The sequence below is a fragment of the Dromiciops gliroides genome, chromosome 3, assembly GCF_019393635.1.
Source record: "Dromiciops gliroides isolate mDroGli1 chromosome 3, mDroGli1.pri, whole genome shotgun sequence".
Classification (NCBI taxonomy): domain Eukaryota; kingdom Metazoa; phylum Chordata; class Mammalia; order Microbiotheria; family Microbiotheriidae; genus Dromiciops; species Dromiciops gliroides.
In genome coordinates, this window is record NC_057863.1 from 624,649,892 (window position 1) to 624,666,953 (window position 17,062).

General features: G+C 49.9%; 1 protein-coding gene across 1 annotated transcript; it reads right to left on the reverse strand.

Annotated features, from left to right (window-relative positions):
* Positions 1 to 1,233: 1,233 nt before the first annotated feature.
* CENPS (centromere protein S) lies at positions 1,234 to 16,104 on the reverse strand. The gene is made up of 5 exons (XM_043996186.1): positions 16,011 to 16,104; positions 8,732 to 8,855; positions 7,385 to 7,418; positions 3,635 to 3,701; positions 1,234 to 1,668 (listed from the first exon to the last, which is right to left on the reverse strand). Exons 1-5 carry the CDS (start codon positions 16,074 to 16,076, stop codon positions 1,531 to 1,533), a joined length of 429 nt encoding a protein of 142 aa, XP_043852121.1. The 5' UTR covers positions 16,077 to 16,104; the 3' UTR covers positions 1,234 to 1,530.
* Between the last annotated feature and the right edge of the window lie 958 nt (positions 16,105 to 17,062).

The following is a 17,062-nucleotide window of genomic DNA, read 5'->3' on the forward strand; positions in this document are numbered from 1 at the left end:
TGCTGATATGAAAATCTTTGAACAGATCTCTTTTGTTTGCTTGTTTTGGTAACATTTGGGGGGGAGGTAATATTCCAACAATGCAATTATAGATCAGAGCATACGTCTGATTATTTTTGCATCTCTTACTGCATATTGACAGTGCTCTCTATAAGGATGGAAGAAAATCTTTCTTGAATATGAATGGAAAATGTTGCACGTGAGAGTTTATGTGAAAAAAATAGAGACTAACGAAGAGAACGTATGGCAGAAAGAGCCCTGGCTCTGGAGTTCAAAGCTCTGGGTTCGAATCTCAGCTTCATTCCTGCCTATGTTCCTGTTCTGGAGCCAGCCCTCCCAGCTCTCTGGGCTTCAGCTCCCTCGTCTGTAAAAATGAAAGGGCTCAGCCCTGATCCCCAAAGCTTTACACTCTATGATCACAGGTTGGGTGGAGCTTTCTTATGCATTAACATTGCTAGCTAACTATTTAGAGTAGGAAGAGATTACCACAAAACCACCCACCAGCATCTACTTTCTCTTCATTCATCCCTTCAAAGTTGGCTTTGCTAATGAGAACTTGTGGGATGATCTTGGAGACTGATTTCTCTTTCACAGCTAGGAAATGGAGGTGAAAATTTGTTGTATGAGACCCCAGGAAGAGTTAGGTGCAGAACCTGGCCAATAAGCAACTGACGCTGAATCTGGGTGGGCTGGTCTGTTTGCTCCGTGGCCATGGAGGGAAGGACTCAGCTTGGGGGGTGTCTCCCCCCCAAATAAGACAGAGCCTGCAATCATCCTGTCACCAAACCAAGAAGGAAAAGAAACAGCCCTAAGTCTTCCAGGAACCTGGGAGAGAAGAGTGAGGAAGTGAGTGTCCTGAGAAAGCACAGTCCACAAAGTGGGCCGGGGCTCAAATCTCTGGAGTTCCTAGGAGAGCAACTCATCAGGGCTGGTTTTCCTCTCCCACGGGATTTTTCACAAGGTCAGAGAACTCGGGCTGACAGAATTGGAGCCCTGTGATAAAGCCAGTCCCTTCGGAAAGGGAGAAAGCCATTCCCAACCCACCAACTTTACACACAATGACACTGGCATGAGAAAACACAGTAATCCAGTATAAGCAAGCAAAAAGGCTTCAACCCCGGCCCACTCACTGCTATTTTCTGGTTAGCCCAGGGAACTAGAAAATGGACAAAAGAACAACACATGTTTGAGGTCTGAAACAGTCACCTACAAAACATTTTATTAATTAAAAAAGAAATAATAATTTAAATGCACCCTGCTCCAACCCTCCTTTCTTAGCGTTCCAATAAAGGCACCAGAATACCACACTTAAGCATTTCCAGCTTTCTCAGGTATTAGAATTATTAGTCAGCTATTTGGCCTCCAAATTCCCACCAGCATCTGTTTTCTCTCCATTCATCCCCTCATCCCTTTGCTAAAGAACAGAACTTGTGGGATGGCGGTCACTGTTGTCGTCCACCGTCGGCCCCAGGGCCACCCAGAGCAGCTGGAGGAGAAAGTGTGCAGAGGTGGCAAGCGGTGGCCGCGGTCTCAATCGTCAATGTCCATCTCAGTTACCGCCTGTTTATTAGATTTTTTGCTGCCTTCTTCTGCCTTCTTTTTCTTCTTACCCTTTTGTCCCTGGTTGGCCTGAGAAATCTCTTCGCTTTTCTCTGTGATGTAATTCAGCTAAAAATAAAGTTTAGGGATAATATTTTGAGACTGCCTGTCATCAGAACAAAAGACAAGAAGTCTATATGAGGGGCATATCATGCTTATCAACTGAATGACTGATGGGCACCATCAAAGCATTGACATGTGGGTATCCAAGACACATTGCCTTTGCTTCAATCAATAGGGTTCTAAACCAGGGAGCGTTCTTAACCTTGTTTGTGTTCTAGACCCGTCTGGCAAAAGGCTAATCAAGAGGCCACAGACCCTTTCTTAGAATAGCATTTTTTTTTTTTTTTGCGGGGCAATGAGGGTTAAGTGACTTGCCCAGGGTCACATAGCTAGTAAGTGTCAAGTGTCTGAGGCTGGATTTGAACTCACGTTCTCCTGAATCCAGGGCCTGTGCTTTATCTACTATGCCACCTAGCTGCCCCTAGAATAGCATTCTTAAATGCATAACATACATAGGGTTACAAAAGAAATCAATTCTACTAAAATACAATTAGTCAAAACCTTTTTTAAAACAAAGCTCACAAACCCCTAGGTTGAGAATGCCTAATCTGGGGGGGCAGCTAGGTGGTGCAGTAGATAAGTACTGGCCCTGGATTCAGGAGGACCTGAGTTCAAATCCAGCCTCAGACACTTGACACTTACTAGCTGTGTGACCCTGGCAAGTCACTTAACCCTCATTGCCCCACCCCCCAAAAAAAGAACTTCTAGTCTAAAAGATTTCTTAGAAAAGGAATCAAAAGAGGCAGGACACTCTAAGAGTGGGCAGAGAGCCTCACTCAGAGTCATGGAAACTTGGGTTCAAGTCTCCCACCTCTAACACATTCTGGGTGTGTGACCTCCCTTCAGAGTCGCCCAAGATAATGGCAAAGGAAGAAACCAAGGGAATGACAAGAGCCATGACACATACAGGCTGCAAGATAGTTTGCTGATCTGTGAGGTAGGGGGAGCTTCATCACCACCAAAGAAAGAAAGGGAAGGGAAGGGGCGGGTGAGGAACAGGAAGCCCACTGGTCCTCAGGCTCAGGGAGTCCCAGCTCGTCTGTCTGGCAGGGAAAGGCCTTCCCTGGATGGCTGCGGGCCCGTCTAGGCTCATGCCATAGTAGCCTTGGTTATACAGTCTCTGGCAGCCACATGGCCCTCCTTGCCATTTCCCATCTCCATCTCCATGGGGAAGCTCTGGCCCGGGCTGCCCTTCATGTGGAGGCTACATTCTGTCCTCTCAGAATTCAGGCACTACTTCCTGGGAAAAGGCCCTCCTCAAACCCCTGATGGCTCCCACTCCCTCCCTTCTTCCCTCCCCATATCATCCTGTGCTCACTTCTCTTTGTAAATGAGCTTTAGAGAAGTTCCTCCAAGACTGAGGCTGGTTTTCCTTTGCTCTCGGGATCCCTAGCACCTTGTACACAGTAGGTGTTTAATAAATGCTTGTTGGATTGGATCAGGGTTGTGCCTCTAGGTCTGTGGGCAACTTCTCTGGGCCTCAGTTTCCTTAGGGCAACAAGGGGGTTGCTAGCAAAGGGCCCTCTCAATGTTCATGAGAACACAGAAAATTCGTTCTTCCTTTACATGACCCCGGATCACAATGAACAAGTTCCAGGATCCACCAAAGGTGGACTATTGTCCGTTTTCTGGTCACCATAATGATGCCATCCCAATCCAACACCACCCCCAAACACCACAGGGGTGCCAGACAGGCCACGAAGGCCCAACATTTAGAGACAGACTGGAAACAAAAAGGCAAAGGGGGTCTGGGTGTGGGGATTACTAAGCGCAGAGGACCAGCAAATGCTGGGTGGGTGAGATCCGTCATTGTGACAAAAGGCCCATTCGTTACAGGCAAGTCTGAGAGGCTCCACCTGCTCTGGTTTTTAATGCAAGGTGCCCTGGGAATAACTGCCTGGCTTCCAGTGATTCATGGAGAATGATGTATTCCCATAGGAAAGGGGAGGAAGGAAGAAAATCCATCTCTCACCAGTGAGCTGCTCCTCCTGGCTAAGAGCTTCACATCCTCCATGTTAATTGTGCTTCTTTTGGCGTGTCTGGGGAAAGGGCAGAAACCATTCACCAAATGTTTGCCAGGATCACAAGTCTGCCAACCACACTGCACGGACTCCCAGCTAATCAGGGCTTGCAGAGTCAGCTGCCTCTGCCAACGGGTAAATGCCAAGCAGAGGACAGCAAGACATGGCTGCTGAGTGGACGTACTCCCCACTCTGCCAAGACCCAAGGCAGAGGAAGATCAGAGGATCAACAGGGACCCAGCAGCCTGAGGTCCAACACTGTGCTGATGGTTAAACACATGTGGGGCAGTTGGCTGAGTCCCTTCCAGAAGCTGGGCATAAACATCAGGAAGAGCCGGATGGGAAGAAAATACAGAGTCTGGGGGAGACAAAAGTCTGCCACAGCCTGGCCATTCGTCACGGCACCTCCTTCCGCAGCACACGGGCCACAGACCAGGCTAATCCCGGGCTGGGCCTTGAGGAGGCGGCTTAAGAAACAGACCTGGTCTCTGGCCTCCTGCCCCTTCTGGTCCAGGTGAAGAGACCAGGCCAGCTCACAACAGCTCAGGTGGGCAGAGGCCTCCCCCCGCCCCCCAAAACATCTGCAGCACAGGCTCCATCACCAAAGTCAGCGTGCCTTCCTAGCGCCCCCCACTCAACATTGGCTCAGCACATGCACTTCTGCAGACGAAGGGACTCCTGGTTCAAACACTCTGTGCCCTTTCCCACTTCGGCACCTTTGCCTACACCTCACCCCACACAGCTCCATCTATTTTACAGAAGGCTCCTCTCAGGTCCCTGACTGCCCAAGTCTTCTGAAGCGGGGCATCCCAGAAATCAGGGACTTCAGAAGCAGGGAAGCTTTACCAGGACTGCAGGAGCTGGACCAGGGGTCCTGGGAAACAGGCAGGAAGCAAAATTCTTTACCCAAGCAGACGTTCTCATCTCAGCCCCCCCATACCATCCCAGCTTGTTTACAGTCATCTTATCTAATCCCCAAACAAAGTGACCTTTAGCTGAGCAAAAACATAATTGGTTTCACTATGATGCTGCCTGTGACATCTCCACCCTTGTTTATTTTTCTGTTTAGCCATTTACACTTCTTTCTCTCTTCCATGACCTCGTCCCACTGTAGAAGACAAATTGGTGGGGCAGCCTTGGCTGCAGGGATGGTGGCTGGGCCGGCTGCCCCCTCTCACATTCCTCATTCCTTTGAGATGTCCAATTGACCTCCTGCTGCTTCCCCTAGCTTCTCTCTCTCTATCTCTCTGGTGAGGGTATCACTGCCCCCCCCCAGCTGCTGGCCAGCCTCACCCTAAGGTGAGTCAGCTGTGACTCCTACGGCACCCCCAGTCACTCACCCTGGTTCTTGCTTCTGCTGTTCTAAGTAGATCCACTGCCTCCGGTCCCTCCCACTGCCTACCTCCTCTACCTCCTTACCCGTTCCCAGGCTACAAGAGAACAGTGATGCAGATCAAGGTCTAGGATTCATCGCATACCTGGCCTGCCATAACAATACTATTTCAATCCAGCAAACTGGGGGCCGCTAATGGATAGAAAGATAGGCCTGGAACCAGGAACATCTGAGTTCAAATCCAGCCTCAGACACGTCCTAGCCATGTGACCCTGAGCAAGTCATTTCACCTGTTTGCCTCAGTCTCCTCATCTGTTGTGTGGGTGAAATGAGACAGTAACTACAGTGCTTGGCACAGGGCCTGGTGCACAGTAGGCGCTACACAAATGCTAATTCTCTGGCCTGCCCCCTTCCCCTCCCCCTGCTAACCTTCCTACTGCACTGCTCTGATCCAAGACACCAGAAGGTGCCCCAAATCCTCCAGCGGCTCCACAGCACCTCCTGCACACAGAGCCCTTGTCCTGGCGTTCAAGGCCTTCCAGCCGGTTCTGCCTCAACTCTTGGAGTTTTCTCCCACTATTCTACAAGCGGACAACTCCCTGCCCTCCATGTCCTAACACCCTGTCCCCTATGTCTGGCCTGGCCTCCTCCCTTTTCTCCACACACCCTCCCTCTGCTGAAACACTATCTGCTTTCCCTGGGGCCTGGGCTTTCAGCTGAAATCTCACATACACTTTGTCCTCCATTAGAACAGGCACGCACTCTGGAGAACAGGGAGGGTCTTACTTCCTCAGTCAGTAAATAAGCATTTATTAAGCACCTACTGTGTGCAAGACACTGCAAAGCAAGGCAAAAGACAAGCCTTGTCCTCAAGGAGCTCAGTTTAATGGGAGAAACAACAGGCAGCCAGCTGTGGGCAATCCAGCTGTAGAAGGCTAAGCAGGAGATAATCCACAAAGGGAAACATCAGAATTAAGCAGGGTTGGGGAAAAGGCTTCCTGCAGAATCTCTGCTGGGGCCTGAAGGACTTTCTGTTTGTATCTTGGGTGCTTGGCACAGTGCTTTCTCTCTCATTCATTCATTCATTCATTCATTCAAGGACCCAATCAGGGGTCACCCTTCCAGGAAGCTTTTTCTAACTCTTGGTCCTGCCCTTCTCTGTCTCTCTCTCCCTCCTGACTCTATCTCTTTCTGTCTCTCTCTCTTTGGTGTCTCTGTCTCCCCCCCCTTCTCTCTCTTTCTCTTCTCTGTCTTTCTCTCCCCCTCTCCTTATGTCCCCTGTCCACAATATTGCAAAGCCTCTTTGCTCAGCATTTACTCTCCTCATCACCATAATTGCTTGTGCTCCCCCCTTTCCTTCCCTTCCCTCTTAGAACAGAGATGCTGCCGTTTTCCTCTCTGTATTCCTGCCTATCTCTGGCACACAGTAGGTACTCAAGAAGGGTTTGCCGGATGAACTCATGGCCGAGTCTGAAGGCGATGGGCATTTCTGAGAGGATGAATGCACAGAGGAAAGGGGGCCCTGTTTGAAGTCTGCCCTCTGGGAACCCAGTGCTTTAATTCATTCAAAATATTCCTAAGTGAAACAAAGAGGTAAGAGGAGGGAGCGGGTGAGGGAGAGGTTGGCACAAAATCAGGAACGATGGCAAATGAGAGAGCATGAGCCCTTTCAGGCCTTCGTCATCTGAATTGCTTCATAAAAGCAATTCATGGCAATTGTTTTCAATTACCTAAGGTACTAATTGAAGAGATGAGCATAAATCACCTGTAAAAGCTAACGCTCTTCTGGATGAAAGCGGGTCCCTTACTTTGTAAGGGCTGTTTTTTACTCTTAACAAATGGGGCAAATGAAAGCCTTTGACTAGCGGCAGGCATTGAGCTGTCCTTACCCCCACACCTGCAGGCAATTATACCCCCCATACACATGTGAGAGCTTTTCCATGTCCCACCTAATTTCCTTTTGTGTCTTTCTTTCTCCTTCCCCACCTACAAGGTTTCAAAATGCTTGAAACTCTCATGCCGAAAACAGCGGGAGGGAAAAGCACGAACCGAGAGTCCTTGTGCACACGGCATAGAGGCCTCTCACCCTGACGCCCATCCACTGAATCGGCAATTAAGTAACTTCTGTTCTGCGACAGACACTTGTACAACTTCATGAAAACGTCGCCAAAAGCGGGGCTGAATCCTCTGACGGAAAGCAGACACTAATTACGGGGCTTCATGGATGGAGACACTAGGCCCTGCAAACTGAAGAGCAGAAGGCTCCCTTGAAACCCAGCCGCCAACGGCAGGCGCCAACCAGCTGCAGAATCACAAAAGGCATACAAAAAAAAAAAAGACTTCAAAAAAAGCCATCTCTTACACCTACCTGGCAAACATCTCAAGGTCTTTGGCAAAATGTTCTGAAGAAAAAAGGAGAGGTATTTTAGCCACCATTATCCTCAATCTTGTTTCAGAGAGATGAAAAGTCAGTTGTTAATGTCTGTCGTCAACGTTTCAGAGGTGAAGAAGGTGTGCTCATCTCTTCGCTCATCGCCCTTATTCATCCCGGCCCCATCTCTTCCAGCACCTTTTACCCCTGCAAATCTCCCATTAATTTGGTACCTTTGGTTTCTAATAATTAAACCAAATCATTCTTTCATTTCAGAACTGACCCCAAAGATGGAGCGTTGCTTCACCCCTAATCAGACAACTGAAAAACAAACTGCCCAAAGCCTTCCTCTTAGTTGGGCAGTATTGGAATCCGGCAGAGGCTTCCAGGCAAGGTTACTGTGTCTTCTTTCAGTCAGGGATGGGGAGGAGGCCTAGTTAAATAATACTGTTATAAAAACAAAGGGCCTCAATAAGACTAATTTGAAAAGGGGGGAGGGGCAGCCTCAAAAGCTGAAAGACTTGGGTCCAAGTCCTAGCTCAGATACATACTGGCTGTGGGATCCCGGGCAAGTCTTAGAACCCTTAGAACCCACTGGCTGAAGGGTTTTCCTCGCTGGGTGTTCCCTGCACCAGTGAAATCATAGGTTCAGCAAAGAAGGGATGAAAAGAAAGGATCAGGGAAGGGTGTGGGGCAAGGAGGGCAGTGAAGATCCAAAGGTTAGAGCAGGAAGGGAAGTCAGAGTCGTCTACTCTGTTCTGCCCCTTTACAGAGGAGAAATAGTAGGTACAATAAAGAGAAAGGAAGTAACTCCCCTCCAGGGCAGCCCCTTCTTGGCTGAGGTGGGTTGGGGGGAGAAGACTAGGGATGTAGAAGGGGAGAGATGCCCTGTCACACATGGCCCAGATGCTGGTTTTGCTTAACTGGCTTTCTTTGCTTCTAGAAAGGGTGGACAAGAGTGATGTAGACACAAAGGGCATCCATGAAATTAATTTTTCAAAAGAAACATGAAAAGGAGTACAACAATTAATTCTTTTTCTCTACTTCTTTTTTTTTTTTTTTGGTGAGGCAATTGGGATTAAGTGACTTGCCCAGGGTCACACAGCTAGCAAGTGTTAAGTGTCTGAGGCCAGCTTTGAACTCAGGTACTCCTGAATCCAGGGCCAGGGCTCTATCCACTGAGCCACCTAGCTGACCCAACAATTAATTCTTTACAGGAGGGAGGCTTCCTTGCTGGGGTAGGGTCGGAATTCAGGGAGAGAGCTGAGAGAAAAGGAGCAGAGAGGTTTTTAAAAGGAAAGCTGAAGCAAGGGGCATGAGGGAAGCGGGCCCGGGACCACCTACCACACTGCCGAAAGGTGACCTCAGAAATGGCCGCGATGGCTGGCTTGGTGAACTTGACCCCTTTGGCATCTGCAGCTCCCTGACACATCGAGCCCACCGTGTAGTGGACGGCTGCCTTCAGTTTCTGAAACACAAGACACAATTCCAGGGGGGGAATTCAATTCAGCTGGTTCCAAAGGGTTTGTTCAGTGTCTCCCCAGTGCTTGGGGCTGTGGGAGGCACTAGGGATCTGGAGACAAAGAACAACAGTTCCTGCCCTCAGGACACTTACACTCTGCTGTGTGAAACAGGTAGATAGACAAGTAAATGCCAAATCTATGCCCACCGATCCACCAACAAGCATGGATTAAGCTCCTTCTGCGTGCCAGGCACTGAGGCAGATGCTAGGGATGTGAATGCACAAGGAGTAAAACAGTCACAACCTGCAGGTCTCCCCAGAGAGACTGCGTGAGCACCCGAGTGCAGACCGCACACAATCACAAGAGAGCTCAGTACAAGGCACTCACGGAGAAAGGGCGCTCAGTCCCTGGGGGGGGGGGGGGGGCCGTTACAGCAAAGACTTCATGCAGGAGGAGGGCTGCTCCTAGAGCTGGAAGCCACTGGGAGCGGGATGGTGGTCTGACTCTTCCTTCGGAAACAGGACTTTGTCCGACGTGCAGAGGATGGATGGGAGAGGGAGAACAGGGGTGGGAAGAACAAGCAGGAGGCCATTCTGACAGTTGAGGCACCAGAGTGTGGTCATTCGAGCAGAGACTGTGTGCAGGTGCAGCTGAGAGCTGTGGGAGGTGAGCGCAAGCAGAGTTCTGAATGCTCTGAGGTCCCCAAACAGACTCGAGGCTGGGCTAATACCAGGAACAATATGCTTCTTTTTTTTTTTTTGCAGGGCAATTGGGGTTAAGTGACTTGCCCAGGGTCACACAGCTAGTAAGTGTCAAGCGTCTGAGGCCAAATTTGAACTCAGGTCCTCCTGACTCCAGGGCTGGTACTCTATCTACTGCACCACCTAATTGCTCCAGGAACATGCTTCTTTCAGCATTTTCTGTGGGACTCAGCAGCAGCAGGCAGTGGGGTGTGGGAAGAAGGGCCAGGAGGGACAATCCCAGCTCTCCCACTAACTGACCAGCTGGCTAGGTGTGGCGAGGGTGGGCCTCCTATGCAGGGCTGGTTTGCTTGTGAACTGAGGTGAGCAGAGACACTAACAACTGTTTCTAGCCATGAAGCAGCCAGCAGAGAAGGCAGGAAAGGGCAGGCTGGTCCCCCACACCATCAGGCATCTGGGGCAGGCTCTGCCCCCAGCCAGTCCCCAAGAATCAGATGCAGCTCACCCCACCCAGCCCAGGCGGAGGAAGCCGAGGCCAGAAGGGGCCCGGGGCCGACGTGTGACACAGACACTCGGCTAAAAACGCTTGGGGCACACGGCTCACACGGAGCAGGGCCCAGGTTTTCTGGTGCTCTTTCCTCAAGGGGAAATGGGGGGCATCAGATAGAGGGCAGGCCTGTAGTCAGGAAGACCTGAGATCAGTCCTACCTCAGCTTCCAAGATGAGATTTGGAAATGTAAATCTTACATTTGGGTTCAGAAAATAAACTTCACAAGTCTAAGAGAGCGAAAGTATGGATAACAACAGCCTAGCGTCGCTGATGTTTTCACCATGCTTTAAGGTTTGCAAAGAAGCTCTTCACAAGTATTATCTCGTCTCATCTTCACAACAATCCTGGGGGGCAGGTGCTATCATCATCCCTATTGGACAGACCAGATTTCAACTCCGGTCTTGACTCTAAGCCCAGTGCTCTGACCACTGAGCTACTGGGCTAGACAGAAACTTTTCTGAGAAGGACGCGGGGTACTGTTGTTGTTCAGTGGGTTCAGTCCCGTCCAACTCTTTGTGGCGCCATTTGGGGGTTTTCTGGCAAAGATGCTGGAGTGCTTTGCCATTTCTTTCTCCAGCGCACTTTTCAAATGAGGAAATTGAGGCAAACGGGGTTAAGTGACTTGCCCTGGGTCATACAACTAGTACGGCTGGATTTGGACCATAAGTCAACAGTATGATATGGAGGCCAGAGGAGCTAATGAAATTTTAGAGGACCTTTGAAAACCAAAGGGCCTGGCTGGCTCTGCTATTCCCAGGAAGAGGCCTTGAATGCAGAACCAGAAAAGCGACAACACATCATGGTCTTCTGCCCTGATCACGACACATCTGTACTCCAAGGTCAGCCCTGGGAGACTCATGTTAGGGAGAAGGTCGACAGGCTGGAGAGTGCCCCATGTGCAGACCAGCGAAGGCTCTTGGGGTGTCACATGAGGATCAGCTGAAGGAAGTAGGGTCATTTGTCCTAAAGAAGGAAGACGCAGGGGACATGACTCGTGTCTGCAGAGCTGCCCCAGGGAAGCCAGTTTAGACTTTTGTGCTCGGCCCCAGAGGACGGCACGAGAAGCACAGGTGGCCTTTGAGGGCTGAGAGCCCTGGTTGTCATGGCATCATGAGAACAGCTTGGAGCCGGGGGCTGGTGAGCCCCAGAATCAGTGGGCTGAGACGCTGAGGGTGCTCCCTCTGACCCCAGCTTCTGACACACGTGGTGGCTCCAGGGCAGTGAAGGGGGGTGGGGGTGGGGGGGCCTGCTGCTGCGGAGACTCAGTGGGCATACTGGCCCAGAGGAACCAGCTCCGGCTCTGCCGGACCCTCCCAGGCATCACTAACACTGGGCAGGAGGAGAACCCTGGCTCTGGGGGATGCCCACGTCAGCCTGGGGTAGTATTTGTGACAAAGGCAGACGTGTGTGAGGCATTAACAGAAGGGATGGTCTTATTCTGGGGCAGCCGGGTAGCACAGTGGCTAGAGACGAGACCTATAGCCCTTCACCTCTGTCTGCCTCATCCACAAAATGGGGATAGGAAGAGTTCTTACCCAAACACCTCTGGGACCAAATGAGGGTGTGGGGGTGTCTTAAAGAATGGCTTTAAGCTACATAAAACTATTAAAACCTTTTTGTCCTATTTTATCTTTTAATTCAATTTTATTTTTATTTTAAGTTCCATATTCTCTCTCTCTGCCCCTCATTGAGAAGACAAGAAATACAAAACCCCTCATATATGTGAAATCATGCCAACATTTCTTCTTTTTTTTGGAGGGGAGAATGAGGTTTAAGTGACTTGCCCAGGGTCATACAGTTAGTAAATGTCAAGTGTCTGAGGCCAGATTTGAACTCAGATTCTCCAGAATCCAGGGCCAGTGCTTTATCCACTGCGCCACCTAGCTGCCCCTTTCATGCTGACATTTCTACATTAAACATAAAACTTATGGTTTCACTGTTATAGTTGTACTGAGGCTGTTGGGACACCAATGTAAAGTCCTCTGTTTAGTTTTTTGTTTTTTGTTTTTTTTTAAGTGAGGCAATTGGGGTTAAGTGACTTGCCCAGGGTCACACAGCTAGTAAGTGTCAAGTGTCTGAGGCCGGATTTGAACTCAGGTCCTCCTGACTCCAGGGCCGGTGCTTTATCCACTGGTTACCTAGCTGCCCCTCTGTTTAGTTTTTAAAGTCCTTCATCACCTGCCGTCTCTAACCTTTAAGATCTCCTGACATCAAGCCTCCCCTGCAGGTACTCAGTGCCTTTAGCCTCGGGCCATTCCTCTCAGGCCTGGATGCTCTCCCTCCACATCTCCACCCCTCACCTCCCCATCTTCCTCCACATCCCAGCTAAGACTCCACCCTGTGCAGGGGCAGCTAAATGGAACCTAGACCCTGGAGTCAAAAGGACTGGAGTTCAAATCTCACCTCAGATACTTACTAGCTGTGTGACCCTAGGCAAGTCACTTAACCCCAATTGCCTCAAACATCTGGGGCCATCTCCAGTGGTCCTGATATATGTCTTGCCACTGGACCCAGATGGCTCTGGAGGAGAGAGTGAGGCTGGTGACTTTGCACAGCCCTCCCTCACTTCAGTCCAATTCGCTGCAAGTCATGACATCCCCCCAATGTCTTGATCCTCTTTGAAAATGAAGGACAGGGGGCAGCTAGGCGGTGCAGTGGATAGAGCACCAGCCCTGGATTCAGGAAGACCTGAGTTCAAATCCAGCCTCAGACCCTTGACACTTACTAGCTGTGTGACCCTGGGCAAGTCACTTAACCCCAATTGCCTCACCAAAAAAAAAAAAAAAGAGAGAGAGAATGAAGAACAAACAACAAGACTCCACCATGTGCAAGAAGCCTTTCCTGATCGTCCCTCTAGGCACTGTCTCTGATTCCTCTGATCTCTGGCCTGTCTAGGTATAGCATTCTGTATATCAGACTGTGAGCTCCCTGAGGGCAGGGACCCTCACTTAGCACAGGGCCCCCCCACACATAGTAGGTACTCAATAAATGGTTGGTAGGGGCAGCTAGGTGGCACAGTGGATAAAGCACTAGCCCTGGATTCAGGAGGACCTGAGTTCAAATCTGGCCTCAGACACTTGACACTTACTAGCTGTGTGACCCTGGGCAAGTCACTTAACCCCCATTGCCCTGGGGAAAAAAAAAAAAATAAATGGTTGGTGTCTTGATTTATTTCCCAGGGCTGTTTTGTGGATAAAATGAGGTACTATTTGTAAACCTTAAAGTGCTATTTAAATTGCCCTGACAGGCAGAAGCAAGAGGTGGGGGCAGGAGGGGGCTTCAATTATCCTGACATCTTCCAGGGCTCTCTCTTGGCCAAAAGCAGAAGAGTCAATAATCTCTCCACTTGCCTTGAGGATAATCTCATCTTTAATTGGTGGAGAAGCCTGTTATCAATGGATGACCACGCACAAGGAAGACTGAGAAAATGCCCAGCTCGGCAATGATCACACAACCCCATCTAGGCGAGGTCTAGAATTTGGGGATATAACAAAAGAGAGTCCTGAATGGAGAAACCCCAACATAGATCCCTGCCAGGTGCACGGACATAGAGAACAAACGGATGGCTGTTCTAGGTCCTGTTGAACTTTCTCTAAAGTAACAGTGATGTCGGAGCTTGGGATGGAGAAAGTGGGGCTGCCCCTTGTGGTGTGACTCAGGTGGAGAAAGAGTTCAAACTGTGGGACTCACAGGGCGGAGCAGCTGGGAGGGTCTGGGTTTGTGGATACAGCAACGTGGGGGAGCCATGGAGACCCCCAAAACTTTTAACACCCACCCACCAGGGACACTGGGAAGAGGTCACATGTCACCTCCTGCTCTGCCTTCTCTAGAAATAAGAACTCTGTGTTCTAAGTTTTGATGGGCTAGATCTGGAGATCAGGGGGCCCAACTGCTAAAGACATGAATAAGTGTAGAAATCTCATTCTAAGGGCCCTCCCAGCTCTGACATCCTGGGTTCTGAGAGCCCTCCCAGGTCTAACATTCTGTGGTTCTAAGCCTCCCCCCCCACATTCTAAGTTCTAACCCTCCTCCCCCAAAGCTCTGACATTATGGGTTCTAAGTCTCCTCCCAGCTCAGACACTCTGTTCTATGGTCCTCTTTTGGGGGGTGAGGGGCAGCTTTTCTTTGTTCTGTGGGGGTTCTGGCCCCAGTGGCCTCTGAAGGAACAGGGGATGGTTAGCCTGGAGAACAGAAGACTTAAGGGGGCATGACCATTGTTCTCATAGCTCCCCAGGGCAAAGCTAAAAGTAATGGGTGAAGGTGCACAGAGGGGCTCAGGCCTGCCAGGAGATTTGAGCTTCCGGAGATGGAAGGTGAGGTCCAGGGAAGGCAGAAGTGGTCACTTTAAAACTTGCCATCCCTGGGCAGCTAGGTGGCACAGTGGATAAAGCACCAGCCCTGGATTCAGGAGGACCTGAGTTCAAATCTGGCCTCAGACACTTGACACTTACTAGCTGTGTGACCCTGAGCAAGTCACTTAACTCTCATTACCCTGCCAAAAACCCCCCCCAAAAACCCCTTGCCATCTTGAGCACCTAGAAACAAACACAGAAGGCTCGCTGAACCGAATTGAGTCCAGCCTCCCATGATTCCTGTGCAGGGGAAAAGCCAGGACCTTAACCCCAGAAGGAACCAGGAAAGGTGTGTCCCCAGGAAATCGGATGAAGGAAGAGGAGTATTTCCTGATTCCAAGCCTGGGGCACGTGGGGATATTTGTTCCCAGGAGAGCTGGTGTTCCAAGCATGCCAACCCACCCAGTCCTTGCCCCCAACTCAGTGGGCTCTCTGGCCCCATCAGTTCCCCGCTCCCCCATCCCCAGCTCTCTCCCCAGGGGCCAGGCCTACGCCACATCTTCTGCCGCTCTCTCTGCTTTGAAATCTCAGCTTAAGCACACTCTGCAGAACTGTCACCAAAGTGACCTCTCACCTTTCTGCACAATTCCAAACACTGCGCCCCCTTTTTCTCAGGAGTCACAGGATCTGGGTTCAACTCCATGACTGTAGTCGATTAAGGTAACCCCTCTGTAAAATGAGGGGGCAGGACAGCATACAGTATCTGGGGCTCCTTCCAGCTTTCAATCTCAGATTCTGGGAGGTCTAGTTTGTGCCTATTACCTGTGCATGCACAAGTGGGTAGGCATCCCCTGCTTGATAAGCCCCTGAGGGTGGGTCCTAGCTTAAACTTTTCTATCAGGTGCAGGGCCTCTGCCACAGTAGGAGCCCACGATTTGGGGCTGGAAGAGTACATAGACATGTCTAAACCAACCTCTTTATGTTACAGAAAAGGAAACTGAGGCCCAGAGAGGGGAAGTGCCCCAAGATATGGAACAGGGCTTGGATTTGAACCCAGGTCCTCACTCCAAATCCACGGCTTTTTTCACCACACCTCTCAGTTCAGGAAGTGGCTTTTAATTTGTTATTAAAATGGCTCATGAATCAATCAATAGCTCCCTTTCCACGATCTTCACTGATGGGGGAAGACCAGGACATGGTTGATCCAGAAATCCCTGGATAATACAAAAATACTTTCTACAAAGATTTCAGAGGCAGCATGTGTTGTGTGTCTTGCCAATTAATGCATAATTAAATTGTTTTCCTATAAAAGTCTAGAATGTGAGAGCAGAAGGAAAACTTGGCACATAGAAAATAGGAGGTGGGAGGGCCCTTAGAACAGAGACCGTCAGGGTTGGGAGGGGCCTTAAAGCACAGAAATGTCAGAGCTGGGAGGGGCTTTGGAGCATTGAATGTCAGGGCTAGGCGGGGCCTAGAATGCCGCGACAATGGCGTTACTGCCGTGACAATAGCTCTAGGATAGGCCTCATTGGGCTTTAGAGGGGGATCCTAGGGTCCTACTGGCCCCTGGTCAGAAAGACGGGCGTCGGCCAGTCCCGGGGCTCCGCGCTCCTGTACCTGGTTGGACGTGAGCAGCCGCTGATCCTCCGCCTCCTCCTCTTCCTCTCGCTGCCCTGGCTCCATGGCGGCGACTGCGGCAGAAACAGCTGAGCGCTCCCCACGGGAAACTTTTTTTTTTTTTCCCGCCTTGGAAACTCTTTGGTATGAGGTGCAGAAAGGGTCAAAAAGAGTCTAAGCGAAGTGCTCCCTCTGGCGAGCCGCGCCCTCTAGCGGTGGTTCTGAGGGAGAGGCAATGGAGGCACCAGCATAACAGAAACTGACTAATAGCCCCTAGTGCACGTGGGACTCACTCTAGAAAAACGCTATAAACACGAATCCTGGGGATATACTGATAAATTAATAAGTAGAAAAGAAGTTATAAGGTGAGGGGCTAGGCCTTCTGTTTCATTGATATGCTCTCCCCCATCAAAGGCGTTATTTAAATGCTTATTTCCTTCTCCTCTTCCCCTCTTCATGAGCATAGATGACAGTTGAATCCAGGAGAGAGGATGAAATCACCAAATGAAATGGTTCTTGTCCTTGTCCTTTATTCTAAAGAGAACCACAATGACATCACTATGTTAGAGTCAAATTATAGCCTGTCCCACTGTGGTTGATCAGACCAATACAAGCTCAGAAGCCTCTACCACAGGTTGGACACAAAAGACCATGTGAAATTTGGGGTGGGTTCTCTAAATTTGTGCATCTCACGTTTCTTTGGAGCTACTTCAATTCTGCTTTGCTCATAGAGCATAGAACCTTCTCTGATGAGGTCGTCCTGTGTCAGTGTCTCCCATGTCATGCAATCGATTCCAAAGTTCTTCAGAGAGACCTTGAAAGTGTCCATAATTGCTTTTTCTGACCACCATGTGAGTGATTGCCCTGTGTGAGTTCTCCATAGAATAGTCTTTTAGGCAAGCATAAGTTTGGCATTAGAACAATGTGGTCAGCCCATTGGAGTTGCATTCTCTGCAGCAGAGTTGCATTCTCAGCTTAAGAAAGGACCTCAGTGTCTGGTACCTTATCCTGCCAGGTGATCTTCAGAATCTGCCTAAGACAATTCAAATTGA